Genomic DNA, 14868 nt, shown 5'->3' with positions numbered 1-14868 from the left:
TGTCCTCTCTGACCACTTTTTAATAACCGACAGGATTACTTTAACAGAGTTTTCTTACCCCAAAAGAAGGTTTCACTTTAGCATATCTTGATCAGAAAGTGCAGTTATACATTTTAAAGAATCTGCTTCACTTTCTCTATCCTCTTTGTCGCTGAGCAGTGCTGCAGAGTGCAAAAGCTTAGCTTATTCCCCTTCACAGGTTGATGATTTTGTTGATGGGGTTGCTAGTTCTCTGCGTGCTGCCTTAGACAACGCAGCTCCTTTAAAAATGAAAACCGTTAAAAATAGAAAGCTGGCTCCTTGATTTAATGCAGAGCTGCGTACTTTGAAGCAAAATGCTAGGAAACTGGAGAGAAAATATCACTCCACAGGCCTACGGGAATCCTACCTAGTCTGGAAAAATTGTTTACTGCTGTATAAGAGGATCCTTTGTAAAGCAAGAGCAGCATATTTCTCCTCATTAATAGAGAATAAGAATTATCCTAGATATTGTTTTAATACAGTTGCCAAACTCACCCAGAGCCATACCTCTGTTGAACCGTTCATTCCACCTGCTCTTAGCAGCAATGATTTTATGGGATTCTTTATAAATAAGATTCATCTTATTAAAAAAAGATCATTAGCACTCCTCTATCCGTGATTGGTTTGTCTCTGGAGGGTGGGGCAGCATCTGAGGTAGTCATGGAATCTGAACCGGGTTTAGACTGCTTTGATCCAGTTGAACTTTCAGAGTTAGCAAAACTATTGTTTTGATCTAAGCCATCAACTTGGATATTAGATCCAGTTCCAATCAGGTTATTTAAGGAGGTATTCCCTTTGATCTCCTCCTCCATTTTAGATGTGATTAATCTATCTCTGTTACAGGGATATGTACCAAAGGCTTTTAAGGTTGCTGGAATTAAACCTTTGCTTTAGAAACCGTCTCTTGACCCAGATGACTTGGTCAATTATAGACCTATAACCAATCTTCCTTTGTTATCTAAAATTCTTGAGAAAATAGTTGCCAAACAAGTGTGCGATCACTTCCACCATAATGAACTTTTTGAAGAGTTTCAGTCTGGCTTTAGAGCTCATCATAGCACTGAAACAGCTCTGGTGAAAGTCACTAATGATATTCTCATGGCCTCAGATAATGGACTTGTATCTGTGCTTGTCCTGTTGGATCTCGGTGCTGCATTTGATCCAGTTGATAATATTCTTTTAGAAAGACTTGAATATTTTGTTGGAATTAAAGGAGCAGCTCTAGACTGGTATAAATCCATCAGATCGATTTCAGTTTGTTCATGTTAATAATAAATCTTCCTCATGCTCAAAGGTTACATGTGGAGTACCGCAGGGATCAGTACTAGGACCAATTCGCTTTATTTTATATATGCTCCCAATCGGTAGAATTATTAGACAGCATGGGATTAATTTTCACTGTTATGCTGATGATACCCAGCTATATCTGTCTATAAATCCAGATGAAGCTAACCCATTACATAGATTACAGGCATGTCTTGAAGACATAAAAACCTGGATGACTCTTAACTTTCTCCTTCTGAATGCAGACAAAACAGAAGTTATAGTCTTTGGACCAGTCTTTGAAAAAGAAGCTGATTAGCCAGTCACTTCATTTGGATGGGATTAAACTGATTTCAGATAATGAAGTAAAAAATCTTGGTTTCGTTTTTGATCAGGACCTGTCATTTAAATCCCATATCAAAGAGGTTTCTAGAATTCCCTTCTTTCATTTGCGGAATATTGCAAAAATGAGAAATCTCGTGCACCTTGCTCTTCTAGCTGCTCCATTTTCACCAGTCGTTTTCATCAATGGCGGTCAGACAAACAAAACAAGCCGGTAAGGAACCAAACAGGAAATATGCATAATGTACAGCGGATGGAGATTTGACCAATCAGAGGCCTCCTATCTGCGGCACTGTCTACAGTCACGTACAGTTTTCGAGAGGTGCAGCAGAGTGTCTGTGGAAGGGGCGGGGCATATCTTTGTTCACTGCGACTCACGAGCAGACCACCTGGTTTCTGAGTATAAATTAGCTTAAGTAGTTCCTGAGTTTAGTACTTGAATAAACAGATACTGGACGAAGTTTTTTAGTGATGTGTACTTTGACTTTTATTAAGGCTTTAGTTCGTGACTCATCATACTGTGCTGCAGTAAAAATAATCAAAATGTTAAATGACTGATAGCCGTGTGAGCGCACTTTATCAGGTCTCCTAAGGATGTTAGGGCCCTATCACCTTTCACATCTAGCCACCGTATGCCTGATGTCACAGAATCTCCTAAAACGCTTACGCATACGCTGAACTTTCTATGTATTTTTTTGCTGTATACATAGAGTATTCCTACCGAGTCCAAAACTTCTGTCCAATGACAGCCTAACCTCTGCATATGATACGATGCATAAGCATCATTTCGTGGGAATCAGTTAAAGCTGCTCCCCTGATGCCACCCACCTGCAAAAAAAGAATAAAAAGAAATAAAGCAGGTTTTTGGTGGCAGCAGATTGAGCATCATGTCTGCTAGGAAGTTTGTTGGTGGTGGGCGTGAACGCAGGGAGGATCCATCACCCTCACCTTCTGGCTCACCCTATGATGGGGATGAAGTTTGGAGGAGAACTGACGGTTTCCTCCTGTGAACCCCCTTTATACCAAAACGCTGCCAATGCGCCATTATACAGTAGCTGGAAGTTAGAAACACGTTCAGCGCTCGTCTGGAACACGTCAGATACGTTGATATGCGTTGGAGAGAAGTTCTTGATAAGTTACGCAGAAGTTATGCACAAGTTAATCAGAGGTTTAGGATAAGCTAGACGCCACGACTGATGAGGAACTGACACTAAACGGATGTCGACCATCAGAGAACTGACCTGGAACTGACGGCCCATGGATGGCAGATGCTGGCAATTTTGCCAAGGTGTGCCGGCATGTTTCAGGTTGCTTCAGCACACCCATAACTATCCAACTTATGCCAGTGTTTTTGCCACAGTTTTTCTACGGCAGCCAATACGCTGGTGAAGGTGTGACAGCGGCTTTATAAAGTTGAGCTTCAGGACCAAAGCTGCACGAGAGGAGCGTGTCGATATGAAAGGTTTCAATTAAGAGAAAATGACCAGAAAAAGTAAAACCAGATGAGGTGCAGAGATCAGAGACAAACCAGAACAAACCTTGGGGTTGGAACTACAAACATCTGTTTTTTTTAAAGTCAGCTGTAATCTCTGACAGCTCCGATCAAACACGCCTGGGTTTATTGATTTTACGTTGATGATTGATGTTGATTCCTGTTTGCTGTGCAGGTTGGAGGTCACACCATGCTCCCTATTCGTTGGATGCCCCCAGAGAGCATCATGTACAGGAAGTTCAGCACAGAGAGTGATGTGTGGAGCTTTGGAGTTATTCTCTGGGAGATCTTCACCTACGGCAAACAGCCATGGTTTCAGCTAGCCAACAATGAGGTACAAGACACACGTTTCTATTGGCTGCAGTGTAAAATAAATGGGTTCATCCACTTTTTGTCTTACGAGTCATTGCTCTTATTTGACTATGTCTGACACAGGATGTTTCTCTTCAGTATTTATCTCTTTTTTCACCTCATTTTTTGTTTTTTTCCAGGTTATTGAATGCATTACTCAGGGCAGAGTCCTGGAACGCCCAAGAATCTGTCCTAAGGAAGTCTATGATATCATGTTGGGCTGCTGGCAGCGGGAGCCACAGCAGCGCCTCATCATTAAAGACATTCAAAACAAGCTTCAGGCACTGATGAAATCCACACCCGTATATCTGGATATACTGGGATAAGAACTGATACCGATGTGAAGGAACAGGACGCAGACCTCCTTCAAACCAGAGACCCATCCACGCTGCGTTTAAGTTTGATGGAGGCGATGCAACAAACTAACTTAGGCCGAGAACTGGTGAAACTGACCCATAAACCTTGATCTGGCATATTTTTTCACGTCATTCATAACTAAGAAAGTTGTCAAACTGGAGGTAAACTTGTGAACTATGTTTGTCCTAGTCTGGAATTGTTTTTTTTTTTAGTAATTCAATCCACATGTACAGATTACTGCAGCACTGATTTTTCAGTTCGGACCTACGGTAGACATTTCAGTAGTTTGGTCATTGTTTTTCATAGAAGTCACTGTGTGCTTAAGTGTGAATCAGAATTCATTTGACCAATCATTGTTTTATTCACTACTTAATATTAAGGTATTTTGTCCTTTCACATACATATAATAAAAAGAATACATGCAGAAAAATAAACCGAGGTTCATCTCTGGTGTTGTCAGAAAATGTCTCATAATAAAAAACATATCTTTTCTGCTGAAGCAGATTTAAACATATCATTTAAAAATTTTAGAAATTAGAACTTTTTGCCCGACCAAAGGCCACGTTATTAATTTATTACTGCTGATAGTATCATATATATCAGCCAATCATATATCAATTCAATTCAGTTTATTTATATAGTGCCAATTCACAATACATGTCATCTCAAGGTCTGGCAACCCCGTGCCTCACCCGTGGACAGCTGGAGATAGGCACCGGCACGGCGGCACCCCTCGCGACCCCACTTGGGATTAAGCATGTAAGAAGATGGATGGATGGATGGATGGATGGATGGATGTCATCTCAGGTCACTTTCCAGTTCGCCAGATCATCCAGTCAGATTGATTCAAAGTTGTTTATTTAAGAAAAAACAATTGATTGCACGACTCATTGACTCTTTAGTAATCCCTCACACTAAGCATGCTTGTAGTGACAGTGGAGAGGAAAAACTCCCTTTTAAAAACCTCTAGCAGAACCAGGCTCAGTGTGAGGCTGACTGTGGTTCAAGGAGACAGAAGCAGACACAGAAAACTGGTAGTTGGTTCCACAGGACAGGAACCTGATAACTACTTTTAGAAATTCTAGGAACCACTAGTAAACCTGCAGATTGAGAGTGAAGTGCTCTGTTAGGAACATAAGGAACAATCAGATCTCTGATATCAGATGGAGCTTGGCCATTTAAGGCTTTATATGTGAGAAGGATGATTTTAAATTCCATTCTGGATTTAACAGGGAGCCAATGAAGAGAAGCCAGGATATGAGAGATACAATCTCTCTTTTTCATTTTCATCAGAACTCTGGCTGCAGCATTTTGGATCAGCTGAAGACTTTTAACTACAGTTTGTGGACTTCCTGATAGTAAAGAATTACAATAGTCCAGCCTTGAAGTAACAAATGCATGGACTAGTTTCTCAGCATCACCCCTGGACAGGAGATTTCTCATTTTTGCATATTCCGCAGATGAAAGAAGGAAATTCTAGAAACCTTGTTGATATGGGATTTAAATGACAGGTCCTGATCAAAAACGAAACCAAGATTTTTTACTTTATTATCTGAAATCAGTTTAATCCCATCCAAATGAGGTGACTGACTAAACAGCTTCTTTTTCAAAGACTCTAGTCCAAAGATTATAACTTCTGTTTTGTCTGCCTTCAGGAGCAGAAAGTTAAGAGTCATCCAGGTTTTTATGTCTTCAAGACATGTCTGTGATCTATCAAAACCAACAACAATGAGGAAGATTTGTCATTAATGTGAACAAACTGAAATCGATCAGATAGATAAGATTTAAACCAGTCTAAAGCTGTTCCTTTAATTCCAACAAAATATTCAAGTCTTACTAAAAGAATATTATGGTCAACTGTATCAGATGCAGCACTGAGATCCAACAGGACGAGCACAGATGGTTTAACTGAAAATAAACATTCTAACTTTTACAGTCTCTCTGTGAACGTTTCTGCATGTGGGCAAAAAATACTAGACCCATCATGACAGCACTGAGATCTAATAGGACGAGCACAGATGTAAATCCATTATCTGAGGCCATGAGAATATCATTAGGGACTTTCACCAGAGCTGTTTCAGTGCTATGATGAGCTCTAAAGCCAGACTGAAACTCTTCAAAAAGTTCATTATGGCGTCCTCTTCCACAACATCTTCATCCCGCTTTCCTCCTCTAAATAAAAAATGGATGATGAAGGAGACTCATCCACGACCTCGAACACTAAACTCTCCTCCTCTTGCATGTTTCCGCTGTCCATAGCGTTCCTTGACAGTGTCGTTTCTAAGTCACCAATTTAGTGCTACTTGGTCCCAATGGAATTTCCCATTGGGAACCTACTAGCACTAAGTTGCTAACTGGTTAGCAAGATGCCTCTGAAAAACTGGTCACAACCAAACATGTGACTTTAAAAGCAAAAACATTGCATTCCCATATGTGGCTGGAGTCTGAAAAACTTAAGAGGGTTTTCTCCAAACACAAAATTCCATAACATTTCAAACCTAAAAAGACCCTTAAACAGAGACTGGTTTCTCCAATATAAAGATCAGAGCATTCCTCACTTCATTGACCTGCATATAGCACTCTGCTCATATTTGGTCTGGGGGTTTTGTCTTTAGGATGCACCAAACAACCTCTCCACGTGCGCAAGAGCGCCCTCCTCTGGACAAGACTCTGAGGTACATCTACACCTTATGGACAAAGGACATTCTTTGGAGGACCAGAATGTTCACATTTTGGACAAAGAAGACAGGTGGTTTGAGAGGGACGTGAAGGAAGCCATCTATGTTAAGAAAGAAAAAACAACCTTAAACGGGGGGGGTCTAGTATTTTTTGCCCACATGCAGAAAGGCTCACAGAGAGATTGTAAAAGTTAGAATGTTTATTTTCAGTTAAACAAAAAAAAAAAAACAGCAATCTGGTTAACACAGCTTGGTGGGACATGCGGCCAGGTAACCAGGTGCAACTGCACAAAAGGAGCGAGAGAAAAGGTGAGATCAGGGTTGGTGGGGAAAAGTAGATGACTGAATGCTCTTTTCTTATTTGAACTTGCTGCCAGAATTAGAGGGTGGCATGTGGTTCCAGTTGTGGGGGCCTTGGCTGGTTTTGTGGTGGATGTGGCGTTGCAGGGTGGACAGGTAGGTTTATGGAACCACAGAGTAGTAGCGGAGCTGACTGTCAACAGGACTATGATGGGGTCTGAGCTCAGAAGAGAGTTGTGGAACTCTTGGCGTCTCGAGAGGTTTTCCTCCAGGTTTTCCTCCTCTGAAGGCTTCCTGCCAAATATTTACAAGAAACAAAAGGTAAGAGCATGAATTCACTAGTAAAGTTCAAGATAAACTCAGCAAAATGCTCTGAGGGGCTAGAGTACCCAAAACAGGCAAACACTCTGGCGAAGAGGTGATGACAGTCAGCTGGTCATATGCTCCTCTGAGGTGATGAATGATTTGTTGCAGGTGTGGGTACTTGAGACGTGTATGTACGTGATGACGCTAACCCATTGCATAGAATACAGGCATGAGGAATCCTGAGGAATCACACACAGAAACAATTAACCAAAACATGCCCACCTCACTGGAAACATTGTGCGCACTGGGACAGGATCCCCTGCATTGGGTGAGGGGCAGCCAAGTTAACCCTGTAAAACCTAGCAAAGGTATTCCGGGATGACCAAGAGGCTGTCGAACAAATAGTCTCCAGAGTGACACCAGTGATAGTGGCCCATGAAACACTAATGCTCCTGGTGGAATGGCACTGTACATCAGCGGGGGGTTGGTGGCCCTGCCGGATGTACGCTTGTTCCACTACATCCACTATTCAACGCGCAAGGCGCTGTTTAGAAAGGGCCTGCCCCTTGCAGGGCCCTGCACTGCAAAAAATCTAAATCTAGATAAGTAATTTTTTCTTAAAATAAGTGCATTTGTTCTTGAATTGAGGAGGTAAAAGAGACATTTTGCCAATGGAACAAGACAATTTACACTTAAAATAAGAAAACACAATTGCATTGTCTTATTTCAAGTGCATATTATCTAATTATCTTATTTTAAGAGTAAAATTACTCATTCCATTGGCAAACTATCTCATTTACCTACTCAAATTAAGGGTGAATACACTTAATTTAAGATTTTTTTTACTTATTTCTAGATCGTTTTTGCAGTGCTGCGTAGCAAACAAACAGACTATCCGACTGCCGGAGAGAAGCTGTGAGACTGACATATGCCTTCAGTGCCCGAACAGGTCAGTGAAGCTCATCAGGCCCATCCGCTTCAAGGCAAGCAAGCTCGAGGGGCACAGTGTGGCTCGCGGATGAAGAAATGCCGCATCAGGCCAAAGAGTAACACCTGAACCAGCCGGGTTCCAACGGCAGCAGGACTCGTGAACAGACAAGGCATGTAGTTCACCCACCCGTTTCGCCGAGGCCATATGGTTCAAAAGGATGAGAGCGCAGGGAAGTGAGGACAAGAGAGAGGTCCCACACCTGCACAACAGGGCGTGTGGGAGGGTGCAAATGTCGGGCACCTCTCAGAAACAAGGAAACGTCCTTGTTACGACCCACTGTTTCCCCACTCACCATCGAATGCCAGCAAGAGATGGCAGCAACATAGAATTTCAGAGTGGATGGAGAACGACCTTGAGAAGCGCTTGAAGGAAGGTTAAAATAACAGAAATAGGACAGTGTACAGGGTCCTCATTTCTTCCCTGACACCAGCGGCTAAAAGCCTACCACTTATGGGCGTACACCAGTCGCATGGAAGGGGCCCTGGCATTAGTCATCGTGTGCCTGATGTCCCCACCATACTCTGAGAAGGAAACGCCAGACCCATAGTTGGAGACGACTGGGATTGGGATACAGGATCTAACCCCCCAGCTGTGACAGAAGGACCTTCCTATGGGGAAGAGGCATTGGAGAGCTGCAACAGAGCCTTTGCAGCAGTGGAAACCAAGTCCTCCCTGGCCACTGGGGGGCCACCAGAAGGAGCTAATGCCCCTCCTTACGACCCTCAGGAGTGTTGGACATATCGGGGGAAGTGGCGGGAATGCATAGAGCAGTGCCCTCAGCCAGTCTTGTGACAGCTCGTCCTGACCTAGGGGATTGGTATTGTCTGCCAGGGAGAAAAAAAGCGGGCAATGTGACGTCTCTCGGGAGGCTAATAAATCTACGGCTGCTCTTCCGAACCTCTCCCAAATAGTCCCCACTACATCTGGGTGGAGCCTCGGTGGTGGACGCCCCGAGATAGGATGTCGGCAGGAACATTCTACACCCCTAGGATGTGGGCCGCCCTCAGGCTGGCAAAAAGAGGGGCTGCCCAGGCTTCTGATTCAGCCTCAGTAATGTCATCGACCGTGTTCCCCCTTGATGGTTGATGTGAAAAACAACCGGCGTGTTGTCTGATCGCACCAGAACATGCCTTCCCCGCAGGAAGAGCGGGTGGAAGTGCCGCAACACGCGGTGCTCAGCCTCTCCAACTCCAGAGCGTTGATGTGGTGCCACTTTTCTCATGGAGACCATGTCCCCTAAGCGATCTGCTGCCGCCACAATGCCCCCATCCTGTGGTGGACACGTCGTGGAGACAACCTCCCCGACGGGATGGCAGCAAACCCAGTGGAATCCCCCTCGTCATGAATGCTGCATCTGCTACTGAGCCAGTGATGTGACACATTGAGGGGAGACCTGCAGTTTTCTGCGACGGTGTGATGCACGTGAAGGGTCCAGCCTCAGGCTGTTGAGCCACATCTGCAGTGGTTGCAGAGACAGTCGTCCTAGGGGTACTTAAATGGCGGCAGCTGTCAGCTTTCCCAGCAGACCAAGATAGAGAACGAGGGGGCTTCCTGACTGCGAAGAAAGGCAGGCAGCATCTGCAGAATGCCCTAGACACGCTGAGGCGATGGGCAAGCAGTCATAGAGAGAGAGTCCATCGTCATACCGAGAAACGTTACCTGCTGAGACAAAATCAGGTTGCTCTTCTGCTAGTTCACGCGAACACCCAATAGGTCCATGTAATCGAGCAAGGTGCGCGTGTCTGCAGCGGCTTGAGCTTCTGTGGGTGCACAAACGAGCCAGGTGTCCATATAAGGCAGGATCTTCAATCCCTTGGCCTGCAGAGGACACAAGGCTGCAGCCACGCACCGCTGGAACACACGCAGGGACAGAGAGGCTGAATGGAAGAACTCTGAACTAAAAATGCTTGCCCTGAAATGCAAAGCAGAGAAAACGGCAATGCTGAGGAGCAATCGGGACATGAAAATATGCGTCTTTCAAGTCCACGAAGGTGAACCAGTGGCCTGGGGTAATTGCCTGAAGCACATCTCTGATGCTCAACATGTGGAAGGGGTTGGATTTCATGAAAAAATTCAGACCTCTCAGGTCCAAAATTGGGTGGAGTCCCCCAGTCTTTTTCAGGATTAAACAATACTTCGGGTGAAAGCCCCCTGGATCCCGCAGGGGGTAGATGGGCAATATAGCACCCTTGGCCAGAAAGGCATCCATCTCAGAGCTCAGAGCCTGAGCCTTTACTTGGTCATGAATCACCATCATTCTGACTTGACCAGGGATAGGAACAGCAGCAGAACTGTAGTGCGTAACCCCAGTTAAGTGTACACACCACCCATGGATCGGAAACAAGCCTTGAGCATTGAGCTCCCTCACATACTCTGCAGATGGGGGAACCATAAAGGACGACCTAGTAGTAGGACTCCGAAAGAAAGCACTGGAAGCTGCAGGTTGGTCCTGTGGAGCATCCAGCTGCAACCGGGTGAGAGCAGTTCTCAGAGCGCCCACCATAGAACCATCCTCCTCCGACTGAGAGCCTTAAGAGATATGCGAGCCGGCTTCTGAGAGAAGTGAGCCGGAGTCAAAAGTAACCCGAAAATCAGTGCCAGGTGCCCGAAAGCAACTGTTATCAGAAATATAGGCAAGCCCCAAAGCGGCTGCTACGGTAACAAAAAAGCAAGCCCCAAAGCGGCTCCTACGGTAACAGATAAAGCAAGCCCGAAAGCAGCTGCTAGAGTAAACAAAGAAAAGCAAGCCCGAAAGCGGCTGCTATGGTAACAAAAAAGCAAGCCCGCCGCTAAGGCCGAGGCACCAGCAACAGGGAGTTGCGGTGAGAACGCGTCCCCGTTCACCATCGATTGATAAGAGAGAAAAACTTACCAGACGAAGGAACCAAGATGTATATTGAAGACTTTGCAGAGCCTCAGGAGGGCGAGATGACCCTCGTAGCTCGGACCTTAGTCTCGAGGCTACCAGCGACAAGCAACAACAGTGTCTTACCACCTGTTCAACCTGCATGCGAGAAGATGAAAGGGGATTGAGCTGTCACTGTCACTTGACTATATAGGCTCACCTGAGTCACCTGGGGTCACACGTGACTATGTTGGTATAAGATTCTCGACCTGTGCATGCGCAAGAGTGATTCTTGCTTTAAGCACCGCTTCTGGCCATCAGTAGGGATGAAATAGAACCAGCCTTTTAGTGTGAGGGACTGCATCCCAGTCACTGAGTCGATGCAATCAGCTGGTTTTTCTTAGATAGAATACTTTGAATCAATCTGACTGGATGATCTGGTGAACTGTAAAGTGTCTTGAGATGACATGATGTAAATTGGAGCTATAGAAATAAACTGAATTGATTTGCATTTCCAAATGTTAAATCAGTGTTTTCTTCCTTAATTAGATTAACATTAGCTGTATAAAGATGCAGAGGTAAGCTTCCTTTGAAGCTCCATTACTTTGACGACGCTTAATGAGCCTGTCAGTGACAGAGAGAAAAGCGCATCACTTTCAAATGTTAACTCTTAGGCTTTTTTGAATGGGAAAAACAGCTCCGAACAAATTAGTACTGAAGGCAAACCGTAAATGGTATGTAAAAAATTTTTTCAGCCTAAGCGACAGCTATCCCTTGTCTTCAATTGGAGTAACTTTCATGGCTCTAGTTCATTTACAACCTTAATGGGAAGGAAAAATAAAAAGGTTTGTCACACCTGCTCCTCTCACTGGATTACATGCAGCTCCTCAGTTTCACTGAGCTTTCAGGTGCCGAAACCAACTTTCGGTCGGTCTGGAGAGTTTTTAAGAAAAAGTATAAATCCTATGGTAATTCTTAAGACATTGTGTGGGTGCAGAGGTTTCAATTTACAAACTGAACAAAAATGGTCACTCTAAAGATAATTATGCGGCCGTGAGGGCGAGTTCCAAACTTTTGATGCTCTTAAAAAAATGGCCGCCTCACCCTTTAGGATTTCAGTTGGCCCACTCTAGCCAGCTGGATTTTGTTGAAACCTTGTGGTGCCTGAGGTCTGATTTAAGAAGAATTGTAGCAATTATCAACATATCATCTTCAGATTTAGAAAGATGAAGGATTTATCTACAAACGGAGCTTCAAACCGTGCTTTTAGATCAACCTGTGACCCCACAACAAAGCCTCAAAAAAGTAGATTTTTATACATCCTTTCTCCCCTCTCCCCATTCATTCCTACAGGACATTTTGGGGTGGTTTTTCGCAACTCCAAACTCCAAAGATGTGTAGTACAAAAAGCACAATTCATACTTGAAGTGTGCTTTGCAATGCATTAATTGTCATGATTTATCCAAAGATCTGACCCCCATGCAGGAAACCAAACAGAGAGACCAAGGGAAGGTTTAACAGGTTTATTATGAACAGGCTGAGATGGGTTCAGTGCTGCTCTGAACACTGGCGAACCGGGACTGAAAAGTGAAAGGAAAGTTCCTGTGGTTAGTTCAGGCTCAGTGGGAGATTTGAGCTTCGATTTGCAAAAGGGAATAAAGGCCAGTAAAGGTGTCTTTCACTGATCCAGTCGGTGTGGGTTGTTCCAGTAATTGAGTTGCTCGTTGGAGGGCAGGTTGAGGTGTTTCCTTGAGGAACGGAGGAGCTGACTGCCACTTAGATTTCCAATGTTACTTGAACTGTTTCTTGTGGAGATGAATCCCCTGCTCAGAGTGTAGCTCAAACAAACCCTTGGGGAAAAGCAGATCCAAACCTCTAGTTTGAATCCCCAGCTCAGTTTGAAACTCAGACTATCCTTCCAGGGGGAGAAGGTCCAAAACATCCAGTTTGCAGCATGACTTCCCAAAACTGGCAAACACTCTGGCGTCGAGGTAGTGGCAGTCAGCAGCTTAAGAGTCCTCCGGTAATGAGGCAACCATCTGCAGGTGTGTGAGAAGGCCAACGAGAACCAGGCGCCACCTGGTGGTGGAGGGAAAACAAACAAAAACACAATCCACACAAACTGGATTCCTAAAATTAACTGCCTTCCTATGCAATGCTTATGGCAGGCCCAACCAGAAGAAGAAGAAGCAGGGATGGTTGAGCTGATGTTAAAATACCGCGTTGATTCTGTTATTAAAGCTCATATAATGTAAAACCATAACCCGTTGTTATGGATAATGTAAATTTAAACAGTACACAGACTGTTGATGTAAATGCAAAACTTAAAATTCACAGGTAGCCTGAGACACTGGAAAAATGATATAGAAGTAATCAAAAATTTCTTAAGAATATTTACCCTTAATTTTAGTAGTTAAATGAGATAATTTGCCAATGGAGTTAGCCTTTTTACTCTTAAAATAAGATAATTAGATAATATGCACTTTAAATAAGACAATGCAGTTGTTTTTTTCTTATTTTAAATGTAAATTGTCTTGTTCCATTGGCAAAATGTCTCTTTTGTCTCCTCAATTCAAAAACAAATGCACTTATTTTAAGATAAAAATACTTAGCTAGATTTGTATTTTTTTACAGTGTATGAGCTTTTGATGAGCAGTGGAGCATGGTTAGGCCGGTTCTACGTGAAGTTAGTTGAATAAATTCGTAACATTATGAGAATAAAGTTGTAAATTTACGAGAATAAAGTCATAAAATGACCGGAATAAAGTTGAAAGATTACGAGAATGAATTCATCATACCACAACCCATTTTAGAAAGAAAGCTTGGAGATGCACATTGCAAAAAGTTATGATACTGATAAAGACTTAATATTTCCTTATTTGTAAAACCGATGCCAAAGTATAACTTCACAAGATGGTCGACATTCCTCATTTTAGGAAAGACAGTGCTTTTTGTAGGAGTTGTCATTAAAAAACAACTTTATTCTTGTATTATTATGACTTAATTCTTGTATTTAAAAAGAAGATCTCTAGCCTGGCCCAGTCGTAGTAATACAAGAGGTGGATATGGAGAAAAAATTGCTTTCATGGTATTGCTTACTGTAGGGGTCCAAAGGATTCCTATTTCTGGATGTCTTGGGTTGACTGGAAGTCTACAGGCTGAAGAGAAGCTGTGAAAGTCCCCTGTGATTCTGTGCTGCTGGTGACCACCCTCCCCGACACACAATCTCTCTGTCACATAAACTGCTATCAGTCAGGTGGTGAATAATTCAGGAGGTTTTGGTGGAATCCATTTGTATCTTTAGAGCTTCTCACATGACGGTGCAGACTAACTCATGTCCATAAAAACATGATATTCAGGGAGCTGATGGCTTGGCCTGGCGAGGAAAGGTAACAGGTTCTACCTATCACCACTGGGAGTCTCATTTAGAGTTACTTTAGTTTTATTTTTTTGGGGTGGGGGGTTAAAGTCTTCTCAGCACAGAGCGGCTGTGCAGGAGGTGGAGGTTCTGCTGAAGTCTTTTAGCTACGGACTGAGGGAGACCGCTTGGTGACTGCATCTTCTAAAAGATGCTCTTTTTTATCACTCTTCAAGCGTAATTTCACCCCAGCTCTAATCGGCATGTTGTTTATTATAAATTAGCGGATCAACCCGATGTTTTGTCAGACCAGCATACCCATAGTCAATACACACGTGCAAAATTGCGTATTAGATTGCATGAGATTTGCGTTTATCCCTTTAGCTTTGTATGAAGAATAGACTTCAAACTACCTCATAGGGCGTGGATCCCTCTAGTTTTGTACTAACAAAAACAATTTTCTGCCATGACTAAAGGAACGTGATAAACTAAAGGAATAAATTGGTATTGACTATGGGTATGCTGGTCTGATGGGGTATGCTGGTCTGATGGGGTATGCTGGTC

The 14868-nt window shown here is 43.5% G+C and overlaps 1 protein-coding gene across 2 annotated transcripts in view; it reads left to right on the top strand.

The window, feature by feature from the left end:
* LOC119776449 (NT-3 growth factor receptor-like) overlaps positions 1 to 4260 on the top strand; it is a 61216-nt gene extending 56956 nt beyond the window's left edge. For both annotated transcript variants that reach the window (XM_038274845.1, XM_038274844.1), the window contains exons 17-18: positions 3294 to 3452; positions 3610 to 4260. In XM_038274845.1, coding sequence (XP_038130773.1) covers positions 3294 to 3452; positions 3610 to 3795 — 345 coding nt within the window. In that variant the 3' untranslated portion in view covers positions 3796 to 4260. The remainder of the gene's footprint in view (positions 1 to 3293; positions 3453 to 3609) is intronic.
* The last annotated feature ends 10608 nt before the right edge of the window (positions 4261 to 14868 follow it).

This window comes from Cyprinodon tularosa, unplaced genomic scaffold (assembly GCF_016077235.1).
Source record: "Cyprinodon tularosa strain WSP-4 unplaced genomic scaffold, ASM1607723v1 ctg933, whole genome shotgun sequence".
Lineage (NCBI taxonomy): Eukaryota > Metazoa > Chordata > Actinopteri > Cyprinodontiformes > Cyprinodontidae > Cyprinodon > Cyprinodon tularosa.
The sequence above is the reverse complement of the archived record's forward strand: the minus strand, read 5'-3'. Positions and strand labels throughout refer to the sequence as shown.